Below are 16,825 nucleotides of genomic sequence, written 5' to 3'. Positions count from 1 at the left end.
GGTAGGCAACACAGAGACCCTGTGTGAGAAGCAGCATCATTGTAGAACAATACTCTCATCCTCAAAAAGTGAAACATGGCGTTATACAGGACCAAGCAATTCTGCTTCTGCATATCTGCCCCCAAAGAACTGAAAACAGAGACTCAAAGAAATCCTGGCATGCTCTTGCTCACAGCAGCGCTATGCACAGTAGCTAAAGGGAGGGAACAACCCAGGCATCCATCAACAGATAAGAGGATAAACAGTATGTGGTGTATCTATGCAATGGCCTATTATTCAGCCATGAAAATGGACAAGGTACTGACATGTGCTACAACGTGGATGGACCTCGAAAACATTACACTGAGTGAGAGAAGCCAGGTGCAAAAGGTCACATATTGCACTATCCCAATGACATGAAATGTCCAGAACAGGCCAATACGTAGAAGGAAATGGATTAGTGGCTGCCAGAGGCTGGTGGAGGCAAGTGGGGAGTGACTGCTGATGGGGTCAGGGTTTCCTTTTGAGGGGATGGAAATGTTCTGAACTAGACAGAGGTGGTGGTCACCCAACACGGCAAATGTATTGTACTAAATGCCACTGACCCTGAACAACATGGGTTTGAACTGTGTGGGTGCACTTACACTCAGCTCTTCTTCCACCTCTGCCACCCCTGAGACAGCAAGACCACCCCCTCCTCTTCCCCCTCCTCCTCCTCAGCCCACTCAACATGAAGACAACGAGATGAAGACCTTCATGATGATCTACTTCCACTTAATGAATAGGAAATATATTTTCTCTTCTTTAGGATTTGCTTAATAACATTTCCTTTTCTCTTGCTTAGTTTATTGCAAGAATACAGTATATAATACATATAACATACAAAATCTGTGTTCATCAAGTCTTCATGTTAATGCTAAGGCTTTCAGTCAACTGTAGGCTATTAGTAGTTAAGTAGTCAAAAGTTATATGTGAATTTTCAACTGCATGGGGGAGGATAGGGGGGTGGTTGGCACCCCTAACCCCCAAGTTGTTCAAGGGTCAACTGTATTTTAAAATGGTGAATTTCATGCTATGTGAATTTCACCTCAATTAAAAAAAATACAATGTTGTCAGTTTCAGGTGCCGCCCTCACCCATTCATTCAACAAACTGTGTTGAGTTCCTACTTGTGCCTCTGCTCTCCACACTGGGGATCTAACAGTGAACACAGCACTCAGAGATCCCTGTCGAGGTGGAGTGGACATTCCAGAATGAATGAATAAATGGACACAAAAACAGACAGACAGATAGTGAAGGAATGAAGTTGGGGCATTCGAAGCTGCAGAAAAACATTTGCAAAGCCACAGAGGCTGGAGAGAGAGTTTTTAATGAGCTTGGAGGCTGCATTCCTGGAGGGGTAGAAACCAACTCATGTCTTACTGAGAGCAAGGGTTGGCACATTTTTCTGTAAAGTGCCAGAGAGTAAACATTTGAGGCTTTACAGGCCAGATGGTGTCTGTCACAGCTTCTCAACTTTGCTGTTGTGGCACGAAAGCAAATGGACAACATGCAAACTAATGCACTTGAGTAGGTTCCAATAAAACTTTATTTACAAAAGCAAGCAGTGGGCCGGATTTGGCCCTCCAACCATAGGTTGCTGACCCCTGTCCCAGACCATGCGGCAGCTGCCCCAAGGACCCATATTTTCTAGAGTCACAGGTCCATACTGACTTCTGCTTGGAGGCTGTTGTTTTGAAATAGCAGTCAGATCTAAGGAGTTATTTTTGAAGCAGCTCTGGGCTCAGTGGAGACGCCCAGATCTCTGTGGCTGAATGAGCCAGGCCCTTGGAAACAGGGCTCAACCTCCAAGCCACAGACAAGAGCCACTCAAAAGTCCTCCTTGGAGAGACCTCACATACACACCTCTGCCACTTGGCCCTGTGAATGAAGGTCAAAGATGAAGGCAACTAACAATTCCAAAACGGGATCCCTCCCAGACACATTTCAGCATGAATCAGTCTAAGACCACCTGCAGGCTGGTTGTGTGGCCTTGAGGAAGTCACTGCACCTCTCTGATCCTCTGTTTTCTCCTCTGTAACACTGGTGTACTATTTCATCCTGATAGGGGGCTGTTGTGGGAATTTTCTTACGGAATAAGCCTTGTACAAAGCTGAATGTATTATGCAGAAGGAAAAAGGCCAGTTTCTAAAGGTTACAGGTCATTCCAACTTCTGTAACACTGTTAAAATAACAAAATTATAGAAATAGAGACATACATGGTTGGTATAAGATCCTTTGCATCCTCATGTGACACCATGAGGTCTGACTTTTGACTAGTTCACTTTACAGATGAGGAAACTGAGGCTCTAGCTCCACAAAGCTAGAAACGAGCAGGGCTGAGCTGCCTGTCCCAAAGCACAGATCCCAGATGCCGATTATGACACCAATCGCAGACATCTCTATGGAAGCAATTAGCACGATTTGGCTTCATGTCACAGAGCAAGCAATAATGACATGATAAGTCTTCCATAAACAGTAGCCATTAACATCATTCACGTAAGCCGTGTTTTCAAAATTAACGTGTCATAGACTGGCTTAACTAAGGGATCAAAGTTAACATCACCCACGGTGTCTCTTGGGTATCAGGTGCCCCTGGTATGATGAAATAAGGTCTTCCTCCCACAAACCTGTAACCCCAGTCTAATCACGAGAAAGCATCAGACAAGCCCAAATTGAGGGACATTCCACAAAAGACCTGACCAGACCTCTTCAAAAGTGTCAAGGTCATCAAAAAACAAGGGAGACTGAGAAACTCACAGACCAGAGGCGCCTAAGGGAATGTAGTGGCTGAATGCAATGTGGGATCCGGAAACAGAAAGATATTCATGGGGAAACTGATGAGGTCTCCATACAGTCTGGAGTTGAGTTAATGGTAAGGTACCAACGTTAAGTACCAACGTTAATTTCTTAGCTTTGGCAAATGTACCCTGGCCGTGTTGCATGTTAACTTCATGGAAAGTTGAGTGAAGGGCATGTGGGAGCTCTGTATTTTCTTTGTAGCTCTGTAACTTTGCAATTTCACTGCAAATGCAAAATTATCCCAAAACAAAAGGTTTATTTTTAAAAATGGATGTGTCATTAGTAGAATGACTATATATGCATATAATGGTCAACATATTATTAATAAAATTAAAACACTCAGCTGGGTGCAGGGGCTCACACTTGTAATCCCAGTACTTTGGAAGGCTGAGATGGCAGAATTGCTTGAGGCCAGGAGTTTGAGACTAGCCTGGGCAACATAGGAAGACTCTGTCTCTACAAAAAAAAAAAAAACAACAAAACAAAAAACAAAAAAAGCTAGGTGTGGTGGTGCACACATTTGGGACTCCAGCTACTCAGAAGGCTGAGGTTGGAGGATCCCTTTGGCCCAGTAGTTTGAGGCTGCAGTGAGCTATGATGATGTCACTGCACTCCAGCCTGGGAGACAGAGTGAGACCCTATCTTTAGAAAAAAACAACAACAAAATTAAAACACTTTCATATAAATTCTTATGTTCTATATCTTTAAATAAATCAATATATTTTATGTTAATAATATAAATTCACATATTGAATGTGGTTTTGTTTTTTTTTTTTTTTTTTGAGACAGAGTGTCACTCTGTTGCCCTGGCTAGAGTGCCGTGGTGTCAGCCTAGCTCACAGCAACCTCAAACTCCTGGGCTCAAGTGATCCTCCTGCCTCAGCCTCCTGAATCACTAGGACTACAGGCATGCACCACCATGCCCAGCTAATTTTTTCTGTATATATTTTTATTTTTCCATATAATTTCTTTCTATTTTTAGTAGAGACGGGGGTCTCGCTCTTGCTCAGGCTGGTCTCAAACTCCTGACCTCGAACGATTCTCCCGCCTCGGCCTCCCAGAGTGCTAGGATTACAGGCGTGAGCCACCCCACCCAGCCTGAATGTGTTGATGATACAAATTCATATATTTAACATTCTTGGTAATATAAATTTACAAAGTAATAATCCACACAGGGACATATTACTAACTAATAAAAATAGTAAGAAAGAATCTATTTCTTCCGGGCAGCAGGCAGTGGAGAAATGACTTGATCGTGTTGCATTTTTAGGGAAAAAAATCTTTCTAGGGCCAGGCATAGTGGCTCACACCTGTAATCCCAGCACTTTGGGAGCCTGAGGCAGGAGAATCGCTGAAGCCGGGAGTTCAAGATTAGCCTGGGTAATATATTGAGACTGTACCAGTAACAACCACTCCATCTTAAAACTAACTCATAGCTCTTTCTTTTTCAATGCCTAATTGTGTGCTTGCTCAAGAATTCCCAGGAATTGGACTTGAACAGCTGACCAAAATCAAGACTGTGAGACTCTCCCCTGGTGGAAAATGCTGAGAAGCTAACCTTGAATTTTGTTGCAGTCTGGCTAGTGTCAGCCGCACTGCCAGATGGCCCCTACTCAAGATAACTGTGGGAACAAGATATGCTGACCTGCATATAGGCAGAACCTGCACATAGCTCCCCACAGCTTCCTCCCACAACTCCTTCCCTTCAAAATCACTTGGCCAAGCCAGGCAAGGTGGCTCACGCCTGTAATCCTAGCACTCTGGGAGGCCGAGGTGGGAGGATTGTTTCAGCTCAGGAGTTCGAGACCAGCCTGAGCCAGAGGGAGACCCCTTCTCTACTAAAAATAGAAAAATTAGCTGGGCATTTGGCATGTGCTTGTAGTCCCAGCTATTCGGGAGGCTGAGGCAAGAGGATCGCTTGAGCCCAGGAGTTTGAGGTTGCAGTGAGCTATGATGATGCCACTGCATTCTACCCCGGGTGACAGAGTGAGACTCTGTCTCAAAAAACATAAAAATAAAATAAAATCACTTGGTCAGCCAGAAAATTTTGAGATGGTCTTTGCAACATGAGCCTGCCATCTCCTTAGGCTGCCAGCTCTTAAATAAAACCTGCTTTTCCTTTCACCAACTCTCAACTCTTGGGTTTTTGGCTTTTCAAGTGACAGGCAGCTAACCTTGGGTCCTGTTACAAGACCCTGTCTCTACAAAGAAAAAAAAAATATATTAGCCTGGCAAGGTAGTGCAGCACCTGTAATCCCAGAATTTTGGGGGACCAAGGTGGGAGGATCCCTTGAAGCCAGGAGTTCAAGACCAGCCTGGGCAACATAGCAAGATAGAGACCCCATCTCTACAGAAAATAAAACACTTAGCTGGGCATGGTGGCACTTGCCTGTAGTCCCAGCTAGCGGGGAGGCTGAGGCAGGAGGATCGCTTGAGCCCAGAAGTTCGAGGCTGCAGTGAGCTATGATCTTGCCACTGCACTCCAGCCCAGATGACAGAGTGGGATCCTATCTCCAAAAAAAAAAAAAAAGTAAATAAACATTTTAAAAAAGAAAATCCTTTCTAGTAGCCAGTGTGGAAGATAGAAGGGGCAGGGAGAGGCTAGAGGTGCGAGGCAGGGAGGAGACTGGTGCCCCAGGGCAGGTGATGTTCACAGAGGTGGTGTTCAAGTGGAGGGACTCCCTCACATAGGACCCTCGCAGGGAGGTGCGGCCACAGCCCGCTGGGAGCTGGGTGAAGAACTCAGTCCCAGGTTTGAAGGTTTGGATCTTTACTCACCCCCTGGGCAAACAAGTCTATTTCTTGTGCCTCAGTTTCCACATAAAAGCAGCAATAGGGTAGGGCTGGCTCTCAGGCCAACATGGAGTAGACCCATACTTGCAGTTTGGCAGCTTTTGCTTTAATTTTTTTTTAAGAGAAGGGGTGTCGCTCTGTGGCCCAGGCTAGAGTGCAGTGGCATGATCATAGCTCACTGCAACCTCAGACTCCTGGGCTCAAGCGATCCTCCTGCCGTGGCCTCCCAGAGTGCTAGGATTACAAGCGCGCACCACCACGCCCGGCAAGAATGTTGCATTTTTGGCAACAGCATATGGATATTCTGAACATGTGGTCAGTTCCTCACGGACCGCCCCACCCCAGCCCCGGAGAGTCCCCGCAGCCTCACCTGACCGGTGGTAGCGGTGCCACTGCTCCTGCGAGATGAGGCCGAGCCTCCGGGCCCCCTGGGCTCCGGAGTGTAGGACAGAGGTCAGGGTGGCCTCCTCGGGCCCGCGGGCCTCCCTGGCACCCAGCGCCTGCAGGACGTAGGTGGGGGGGATGGTGTTCTCGTCCCTCCGGAAGTGTCGCGCCACCAGTTCCAGGTCCTTCGGCCTGGCAGTCAGCTGCGCCCTCAGTGCCTCCCACTCCTTCTCCTCGATCAGCGCGGGGAGCGGACGGGGGCCGTACAGGTCCCCCAGGAGGGCCTGGCAGAGAGGTGGGCAGACAAGGAGGCACAGGCGTCTCCACCCGGACGCTGAGCTCTGTGACGGTGGGTGAGGCCCGCTGAACCCATAAACATGAGACAGCAGGCAATACCATCGTGATAAGTACACTAAGTGCAGGCAGAGGTGGGGACCAGGGGCTCATGCCTGCAATCCCCACACTTTGGGAGGCAGAGGTGGGAGCATCACTGGAGGCCAGAAGTTCAAGGCCAGCCTGGGCAACATAGTGAGACCTCATCTCAAAAATAAAATGAAAAAATTAGCTGGGCATAGTGGCAGGCACCTGTAGTCTCAGCTACTTGGGAAGCTGAGGCAGGAGGATTGCTGGAGCCCAGGAGTTCGAGGCTGCTGTGAGCTGTGGTTGTGCCACTGCACTCCAGCCTGGGCGACAGAGCAAGACCCTGTCTCTAAAACAAACAAACAAAAAACACCAAAAATGCTCTGGTCCGTGGGATCAGAGCGAGGGAAATAGGAGGAGGTCCCCCCAGGAACAAGTCTCAGAGCTTTGGAGGCGCCAGGGCTGCTGGTGGCCCAAGAGAGCAGAGCCTCTTAGCAGCAGTGCCGTGGGGAGCTGTCCCGGACTCGGTGCTGCCTAATGACTTATTTACCAGAGAGACACCTCTCCAAGGGCCCCCGCACATCTCTGATTTTCGTGGAAACTCCCCCAGATCAGAATCTTGGAGCAGAATCATGCTGTGCCTCTGGGACAACAGAGGGGTGATGGTGGGTTCAAAAGGAAAGCAGAAAGTAAGTAGACGTTAGCCAGCCATGGAACCTTCTGGAAAGTTCCAAGGCTGGTTGGTCAGGCCTGGAAGAAGTTCAGGGATCATCCTCCATTTCCCCATGCAGCCTGGAAGCCACATTGTGCTTTTCGCTGCCTGCAATTTGAATTGCAAAACCAAATTCCTCCTGGAATTCTTTTTCCTGAGTTAGAAGACCGGGGGAAAAAAAATCTATGAAGGAGATTTACAAGCAGGGGTGTAGAGCCTTCCAAATGTGAGAATGTATTTTAAAGTGGTTACAATGAAAACAGAGCTGTGCCCACATGCCATGGAAGTGTGGGACAAAGGAATGAACAGGCCCGACTCTATCTAAACCCTAATACATAAATCAAAAAAACTTCATACATTCTGTGATATTATTATATGTACACACACACACGTACACATATGTACACATATAGATGGTTTCTCATGCACCAATTCTGGCTCATAAATCCCATAGCCCTTTTTTCCCCTCTGTGTGCTCACTGGCGTCTTGTCCCCTTCCCACTGCACCCCCTCTGTCACCATATCAACCCCTGGCCCACAATTAATGGTTTGGGCTACTGCTGTCAAATGATACTCCGGAGTCTTGATTTATTACACCACCAAGTTCCAGATACATACAAGAACTATGACATTTTCTCTCATAAATTCTAGAACAGGGGCCAGCAAGCTACAGTCCACTGGGCAAGCTACAGTCTTTTGTTATAATGTTGGATACTTTATGTCCAAAAAGCAGCCTCAGGAAACAGAATTTCTCTCTGCCCTTCTCCTGCCCTCCTTCCACCTGCTCCTTTCTCTCCGAGGCAGGAACCTTCCCCCTCCCTTTCTGCCTTAGGGCTCCCCAGACATTCTCTGACCTACCTTGTCTGACTGCAGACTCCCATTTCAGAAGGGGTCCTGCCCCACACCCTGGAGGAAGGAATGCTGCCCAGAGAGGCCAAGAGGGATGTCAACAGACAGGCCCTGCTGGCTTCCCCGCTCTGTTTGGGAGTGTTGGATCATGCCCTTGTTGTCCAGCCACATTGCTACGCGGCTGCAATCAGGCCTATCCAATGAGGGTTCCATAAAAGGCACAAGAGGAGGGGGTTTGGGGATCGCTGAACACGTGGAGCTTCCTGGAGGATGGTGCACGGCCCCCGGGGAGAACGTGGAAGCTCCACGCCCCTTCCCTATGCATCTCTTGATCTGTGTGCTTTGCAGGGTCCTGTATAATAAACCCAGTAACTAAGTGTTTCCCTGAGTTCTGTGAGCCGCTCTAGCAAGTTAATTGAACCCAAAGAGAGGGTTGTGGGAACCCCACCTTGAAGCTGCTCAGCCTAAGGTTCCAGAGGCATCTGAAGGTGGGGGGCCGTCCTGTGGCACTGAGCCTCCCCCTGTGGGATCTGACTGTCTCCAGGTAGATCGGGTCTGAGTGGAAGTGGAGGACGCCCAGCCGGTGTCGCGGCAGGACTGACTGCGGGCTTGCTGGTGGGGAGACGCCCACACATGCTTGGTCACAGAGGTCTGTGCTGATTGCTGTCGAGGTGTGAGGACAGAGGAAAACACAGTTCCTCTTTTTTCCACTCACGGCTTCCCTGCCCGGATCTTAGTTTTATTCTCCTAGGGAGGCCTCATCTCTAAGCACTGCTGCCAGAACTTTCTGCAAAGCTACAAGATTTCTAACCTGCGCTATCCAATATGGTGGCTGCCCGCCATGGCTGTGCATTTAGTACAACCCAGGAACGAAGATTTACATTCCATTTGATTTTAATTCATTTAAAGTTCAATTGCCACATGTAGTTTTTGGCTACCACATTGGACAATGTAATTCTAAGGCCAACAATCCTTCTTTATTTTCCTTCTTTCACTAGAAAACAGCTTTTAGAAAGGGAACCACTCTCTCTACTTTCTGATTTGTTTTCAGGAGAGGTTCCACATGGCTTTTCCTCTTATCTGAAGCTGCTCAAAGCTTCCTCGTGAGTACGGTATATTAAGCAAAAATACTTTATTCACTTTTCTTTTCTTTCTTTCTTTCTTTTTCTTTTCTTTTCTGTTTTCTTTTTTTTTTTTTTTTTTTTTTGAGACAGGGTCTCACTCTCTTGCCCAGGCTAGAGTGCAGTGGTGTCTTCATAGCTCACTACAACCTCAAACTCCTGGGCTCAAGAGATCCTCCTGCCTCGGCCTCCCAAGTAGCTGGGACACAACACCTGGCTAATTTTTCTGTTTTTAGTAGAGACTGGGTCTTGCTCTTGCTCAGGTTGGTCTTGAACTCCTGACCTCAAGCGATCCTCCTGCCTCAGCCTCCAGAGTGCCAGAATTACAGGCGTGAGCCACTGCACCTGGCCCCTTTCTTTACTTTTTTCCTCTTTACTGTCTAGATGTCAGAAACTTTTCCCAGAAAGGACCAGAGAGTCAATGTTTTTGGCGTTGCAAATCAGATGGTCTCCATCAAAACAACTCAGGTCTGCCATTATAGCTCAAAGGCAGCTCTAGAAAATGTGTACACAAATGGACATGGCTGTGTGCCAACAAAGTTTTATTTACAAAAGCAAGCAGTGGGCTGTATTTGCCCAGGGGACTGTAGCTTGCTGGCCCCTGCTCTAGAATTTATGAGAGAAAATGTCATAGTTCTTGTATGTATCTGGAACTTGGTGGTGTAATAAATCAAGACTCTGGAGTATCATTTGACAGTAATAGCCCAAACCATTAATTGTGGTCCAGGGGTTGATATGGTGACAGAGGGAGTACAGTGGGAAGGGGACAAGACACCAGTGAGCACACAGAGGGAAAAAAAATTCCCAAGACTCAATGGGTTTCTACCTTCCTTATGGTTTTCCAGGATCCCAAAGTTCCACAGACATAAAGTGGATGGGGTGGGAAAGGTGGCAGAAGGTCCAGATCAAAGTCTAAGATTCCGTTCTGCTTCGACACTGTACTCCCATCCCCAGGTCACCTGCTGCTTCCATTTGACAGTTAATGCCTGGATCCCAGCTAGCTCTGCAGAAAAGAGTGCTGTGATCAATTAGCAATGTCTGCCACGGGCAGGCTATAGAAAAAGGGTATGATCGTATAAACGCCACCCACTTCCTTCCATTGATCAGCTGGGCTAGGGAGCGGAGGCTATATCCTAGTGATGGAATCAGGAGTAAGAGCTAACCCATCCCTCCAAAGAGACTCACAACAAAAGCAGGTCCTATGGATGTTTTCCGACACCGGTCAACCTCCTCCAAGCAGAGTTCCGTGGTCAGGTAGTTGGTGGCCTCAGCGTTCTGCAAACCCCACCTCAGATCAACGACCTGAGGATTACAAGCACGGGTTGTCAGGGAGGTGGCATGACAGGTGATTTTTGTTTCAATTCCCTTTGACAAAAGCATAAACTTTCTTTCAGTAATTTTTGGCAGCCTCTCGCTGTAGTGGGATGTCTGGATTAAAAGAGATTGAACAAAACCCATAAGCTCGGTGTAATCCTGAGAAAAACATCAGACAGACCAGATTGGGGGAAAGGGTAATGTCTACGGTGCCCTTCCAGTCCTCCCTAACACTGCCAAGGTCATGAGCAGCAAAGAGACTGAGAAACTGTCCCAGACCAGAGGATACTAGGGTGACATTACAACTAAATGCAATGGGATATATCCTGGGCGGGAACCCTCTAGCAGAAAGAGGATTTAGATGGAGGACTGGCAACATCTGAATACAGTCCGGAAGTTGGTTAATATAATAGTAACGTACCAGTGTCAGCTTGATAGTTGTAACAAAGTTACAACTATGGTAACATTGTTGGTTATACCACCCTTAGGCAAGATGTTAGGAGTTATGGGAAATGGGTGTGAGATACATAAGAACTCTCTGTACAGTCTGCACAAATTTCCTGTAATCTAAATTTCAAAATCAAAAGTTTATTTAAAAACCACATTTAGCTGGGCATGGTGGCACATGCCTGTAGTCCCAGCTACTGGGGAGGCTGAGGTGGGAGGCTCTCTTGAATCCAGGAGTTTGAGACCAGCCCCCTGGGCAATATAACAAGACTCTGTCTCAAAAAACATAAAAATACACATAAAAAACGGTTTTTAAATGAGTAAGGTTTTTAAATAAAAAGTAAGAAAACAATATTGGATAAACTTTTTTAAAAAAAGGAAATTGGGTGTTTTCAAACTGTGCTTTTGAAAGTGAAGACATGTCCACACTTGTTTGCAGAGCTTTCTTTGCAAAGGACGCTGGTTAGTTTGGCCAGAATTGGATGTGGCCAGATCTCCTTGGCAACCGCATGCTTGAGGTCCCTTTCTGCCTGCTCAGCAGAGGGGGGCTGGGCAGAATGGCTTGATTCAAGTCCACAAAGCTGACCCTGTGGAAGGCTGGGGTGAGGAGAATACAAAGGGGGCGGGAACAGTCCCTACCCCCTTGAATTCTTTAGCACGGAGAGAAAGACACACGAATTCCTAACCTACTACAGCGTGCGGTAAAAGGCCAGCAGTACTGAATGTGACTGCAGGAAGAGGGGGAGAAGCGATTAGTTGTGGGAACAGGAAACGAAGTGGGGCCAGGGACCAGCCTCCAGCAGAGCTCCTGTTCCCCACCAGGGGTGCTTTAGGATATCTACAACATTCGCCTCAGAGTCCGGAGAGGGCTTTAAAGAGACGAGCACAGAGCATTTCAAAGCAGTTCTCCATGCAGATGTTTTCCGTTTTAGTGCCTCTGACATTGAACTATGTCTCATGATCAAGGGCAGGGCAGAGTGGAATTGCCAGCACCGCTTTTTCCTTGGTAATAAATAGATCAACTATGGTGTATCTTTTAACCAAGGGGGACTTGGATGGGATGAATCACTGTCATCAGTGGCAAGGCGGCAGCCACTGAGTCTCAGCCATTTAAGCTGAGACTCCAAGGATGATTCATCATTTTGCATGTGGAAACGTGCAGGTGACATCCCCTGCCGGTGGTGCCAGGACACACTGTTTGGGGTCCATGGTGGCTGTGCCCAGCAGGCATATCATTAGTGCTCCAGAAAAAGGCCTGTCCCACCTCCACACCCACCCCCCACACCCTGTAGCTCTCCTGCTCCTCCTGAAGCGGCCCCAGTGGGTACAGGGCCAGGAGGTTCCGAGAGCAGGACAAAAACAGCAAGAGCTCACACCTGTAATCCCAGCACTCTGGGAGGCCGAAATGGGAGAATCGCTTGAGGCCAGGAGATCGAGACCAGACTGAGCAACATACCAAGACCCCATCTCTACAAAAAATAGAAAAATTAGCCAGGCATAGTGGCATGCACCTGTGTCCCAACTACTCAGGAGGCTGAGGTGGGAGGATCACTTGAGCCCAGGAGTTTGAGGCTGCAGTGAGCTATGATGACACCACTGCACTCTAGCCTGGGCAATAGAGCAAGACCCTATCTCAAAAAACATACATACGTGTATATATATATATATATATATATATATATATGTATATATATCATTAGAAACTTTCAGACTCAATAGTAAAGCATAGAACGGAGCATGGAGCCCGGGGTGACTTCCTGTTACCTCGAACATCAAGCCGTGCTTCTGGCAGAAGGTTTGCACTTCAGGGTAAGCGGTGCCCTGCAGGGCTTCCCTCTCTGCATCCATATCTACAAGGAAGAGCACAGACGGGGTTGGGAGGAAGGACCCAGAACTCTTCCCAGTTCCACAGATCTGCTTTGAACCTCATTGGCTGACCCCCACCCCCAATACCCACTAAGGTACCCCCTAAGGCTAGAGTCCTTCACACAGCATATCAAGATACAAAAATAACGTGGTAAACCCAGGGAGGCTTGCCATCCCAGATTGCCTGGAACTTTCCTGGGGTTAGCTCTAAAAAGCCCACATCTCAGCAAAACCCTCAGGCCTGGGTTAACCAAAATGGCTGGTCACCACCCCTGGGTTAGGGTTGCCAGATATTATACAGGACGCCCAGTTGAACTTGCATTCCAGATAAACTTGTTAGCATAAGTATATCCCATTCCAGCACTATTTGGGATATACTTATACTAAAGGGTTATTTGTGGTTTGTCTGAGATGTAAATTGAACTGGATGTTCCGGTTTTGTGATTGTTTTGGGTTTTTGTTTCTTTGTTTCTGCTAAATCTGGCAACCCCTCTCACTGTAAACCTGGATCCTAAGACCTTCTCCACCACTAACTTCACTGTGTAGCCTTGTGCCGAGCGTCAGCTTATCCTCAGTTTAACCCTCTGTAAAATGGGAGCGATGCATCTGCTTGGCAGGGCTAGAAGCTTCCCAAAGTCAAGAACCTCCGCTTGCTGTGGTCATTGCTTCATTTTCAGCACTCAACGTAGGTGCTCAGAAAATGTGGGTCGGATCACCGAATCCTCCAAGCACAAGCACAGACTGCAATGCGGGCGTTGAAGAAACATTTGTTTTTTCCATGTGGCCAGGAGGGAGGTCATTTGGGTGTCTGTGAAAGGAGCTCCCCAAAGCCACTGGCCCAAAAAACCTACCCCCTCAAAGAAATAAAATATTTTTTAGAAAGCTGCCAGGTGCAGTAGCACACACCTGTGATCCCAGCTACTTGGGGGGCTGAGGCAGGAGGATCGCTTGAGGCTGAGAGTTTGAGACCAGCCTGGGCAACATAGTGAGACCCCATCTCTAAAATAATAAATAAATAAATAAATAAATAAATAAATAAATAAATAAATAAATAAATAAATAAATAAATAAAAAAGAGAAAGAAAGAAAAAGCACAAAAGAAAGCTGCCCAAATCCTAGCACTGGAGTTGACCTGAACACCAGTCTTGGATCTGTCTTGTATCTAAATATTTTCATCGCTTTCCTCATCTGGGATGTGGTACAATTGTGGCCTGCCTTACAGACTCCACAGGCTATTTAAATGTGTCCATAAAATATTTATTAGGCAGTTACCTTATGCCTTTCCTACGCATCCGGGTACAATGACAAACAAGACACATATGTAATCAACGTGGTGTGCTACAAGCCAGCCCCTACTGGCTTGGGAGAGCTGATTGCTAAATCTTCAGAAATTTCATGAGCCATTTGTTAACACAGCAATTATTAAAAATTACATTAAATCAATGTAAAAATTAAAAGCGGAACTTACAATGGAATACATGATACTAAAGGCAGAAACAGAAAATACTCAAAAGTCATCACCCCCACATTATTTTACTACATTTGACTGTGAACACTGCACTGGAGGTTGTTTACAAATATTGATTTGGCGGCGGGTGGGGCTGGAGAAGCAGCATCCCCCATAACGCTGATACCCTCTGCCTCCCTTCCCCAAATACATAAAAAAAATATTGATTTGGCATCAGAGAAATATTAGATAGTGGTGTGCCACCACGCAGCTCCACCCAGCTCTGTGTTCACATGAAGTCCATCGGCAGCTTGAAATTGTCCATGGTGGCAGCATTTACACCACAGAAATTGGCAGACAAAAAAAAATGAAATAAAAAAAAACACTGGAGGCCAGGCACGGTGGCTCAGGCCTGTAATCCCAGCAGTCTGGGAGACGGAGGCCAGAGAATCCCTTGAGCTCAGGAGTTCGAGACCAGCCTGAGCAAGACTGAGACCCCGTCTCTACCAAAAAGAAAGGAAAAAAGAAAACCCAGCCGGGCTTTTCAGGCACACACCTGTAGTCCCAGCTTCCTGGAGGCTGAGGCAGAAGGGTCAGAAAAAAGAAAACAAAAAACTTGGAGAGCATTTGCCAGGACATCATGCTATATAGTCTTTGCCCTCACAGAGTTCACAGCCCAATTGGGAAACTTACACATAAATGAAATGATTGAAATTAAAAAAAAATAATTGGAATTTATGAAAAGTGCTGTCCAAGAAACCTCAGTGAGCCGGGCCACAGAAGAACAAGGACAAACCTATTAGACTGGAGGACAGAGAGGGGATCCCTGAAGAGGGGGTGTTTATGCTAAGACCCAAAGGATGGGAAGAAGGAAAAGAAAGATCTCTGAAGGCGAAGGTCTTGATATGGGGTCCAGAGCTTCATGGGCTGCGGGAGCTGCCGGAGGCAGCATGGCTCCAGCACGTGGTGGGAGAAGATCATATGAGATAAAGGTAGGGAGGTGAGCAGCGTCCAGTCACACAGGGCCATGGATCTGTGGCAAGACTCTGGCACTTTTTAAGCCAAGCACATAGTACGTTCATCATAAATGTTACTTGCAACATCATATGCCTGCCACCTATAGCAACTCCATCAAGTCTGGCTCTTAGTCTGGTTTATCGAGGAGGAAACAGAGGGTCCAGGAGGATCCCTCTCACCGGTTCCCACGTTGGTCACTAGGTGAGCTGCATTCACATCCAGGTCTCTGCCCATTGCCCTAACTGCCCCTGAGAGTGCCTGCAGGCACTAAGTCCCCAGCCCTGCCCTGCTCCTTACCTGACACTGTGGAACTGACGAAGACGGTCACACTGCAGGACGGAGGCGCTGGGAGGGGGCCCACCTGACCTTGGAGAAGCCGCCGGCGGGTGCCTGGGCTAAGGGGGCCCACACTCATTGCTGCCCACCCACCGCGATAATTCTTCCCTGGGAAAGGGCCCGGGGTTCAGCGATCTCCCGGTAGCCCAGCAGTCTTCCTGGGAGGCCAGCCTGGCAGTGCCATCTGCAGTGGGGCACCTGTCTCACCTCCCGCGGCCCCCTCGGCGTCCTGCAGCCCGCACCACCTCCAGTGACCCCGGGGAGTTGAACCAGCTGCTCCCCACTGCCCTCGCTGGTCTGTGAGTGCTACCGGGTGGACATTGGACAGTGGCCTCCCAGCCGCGGCCTCTGGATGTTGTCTCCTCGAGGCACAGGCTCCCTCCCCAGCTCCCAGCCCTGAGCGCTCAGTGGTAGCCATAGCAACGGCGGGTTCCTGGCACTGGGTGTTGGGGCCCAGGGACCAGCCAGCCTCTCAAACACCTGGGTCCCCTGGGGCCTCCCTGGCAGTTGAGCCTGAGCCCAGGTGTGCACAGGGAGATGCCAGGAGCTGTGCCCAGCCCGGCAGCAAAGGCGAGAGAGACAAACACTTGCCCACCAACCAGAACAGTCCTTCCAGGTCCAGGCACCGCGTGTACTATTTATTTATACTTTTTAGAGATGGGGTCTCCCTCTGTCACCCAGGCTGGAATTCAGTTGTGCAATTGTAGCTCACTGTGACCCCAAACTCCTGTGCTCAAGCCATCCTCCCGCCTCAGCCTCCTGAGTCGCTGGGATTACAGGTGCATGCCACTCAGCTAATTTTCCCTTTCTTTCTTTTCTTTTCCTTTTTTTCATTTCTAGACAGGTTCTCACTCTATCGCCCTGGGCTAGAGTACAGTGGTGTCATCATAGCTCACAGCAACCTCAAACTCCTGGCCTCAAGCAATCCTCCTGACTCACCCTTCCAAGTAGCTGGGACTACAGGTGTGCACCACCATGCCTGGCTCATTTTTTTCTGTTTTTAGTAGAGATGGTGTCTCACTCTTGCTCAGGCTGGTCTCAAACTCCTGACCTCAAGCAATCCTCCCTCCTCAGCCTCCCAGAGTGCTGGGATTAGAGGCATGCGCCACCGCGCCTGGCCACGTGTGCTATTTAAACCATCAGTTCTCATATGGGGGCGATTCTGCCCCCAGGGGACACTTGCAATGTCTGGAGACAGTTTTGGTTGCCACGACTGGTGGGAAGGGTATCACCAGCGTCTGGAGGGTGGAGGTCACAGATCCTGCTCAGCACCCTACAAGGCACAGGACAGTCCCTGCCACAAAGAAAGACCTGTTCCAGATGGTCAGCAGTGGTGAGAAACCAGCTTTAAATCTTCGCC

The 16,825-nt window shown here is 48.1% G+C and overlaps 1 protein-coding gene across 1 annotated transcript in view; it reads right to left on the bottom strand.

Moving 5' to 3' along the window:
- Positions 1 to 12,643, bottom strand: part of LOC123640982 (NACHT domain- and WD repeat-containing protein 1-like) — a 51,932-nt gene extending 39,289 nt beyond the window's left edge. Inside the window, 4 exon segments of the mRNA XM_045555399.1 lie at positions 5,983 to 6,280; positions 10,224 to 10,340; positions 12,564 to 12,598; positions 12,601 to 12,643. Coding sequence (XP_045411355.1) covers positions 5,983 to 6,280; positions 10,224 to 10,340; positions 12,564 to 12,598; positions 12,601 to 12,643 — 493 coding nt within the window.
- Between the last annotated feature and the right edge of the window lie 4,182 nt (positions 12,644 to 16,825).

The sequence above is a fragment of the Lemur catta genome, chromosome 7, assembly GCF_020740605.2.
Source record: "Lemur catta isolate mLemCat1 chromosome 7, mLemCat1.pri, whole genome shotgun sequence".
NCBI classification, from domain to species: domain Eukaryota; kingdom Metazoa; phylum Chordata; class Mammalia; order Primates; family Lemuridae; genus Lemur; species Lemur catta.
Note: the sequence above shows the minus strand (reverse complement) of the source record. Positions and strands in the feature narration are given on the sequence as shown.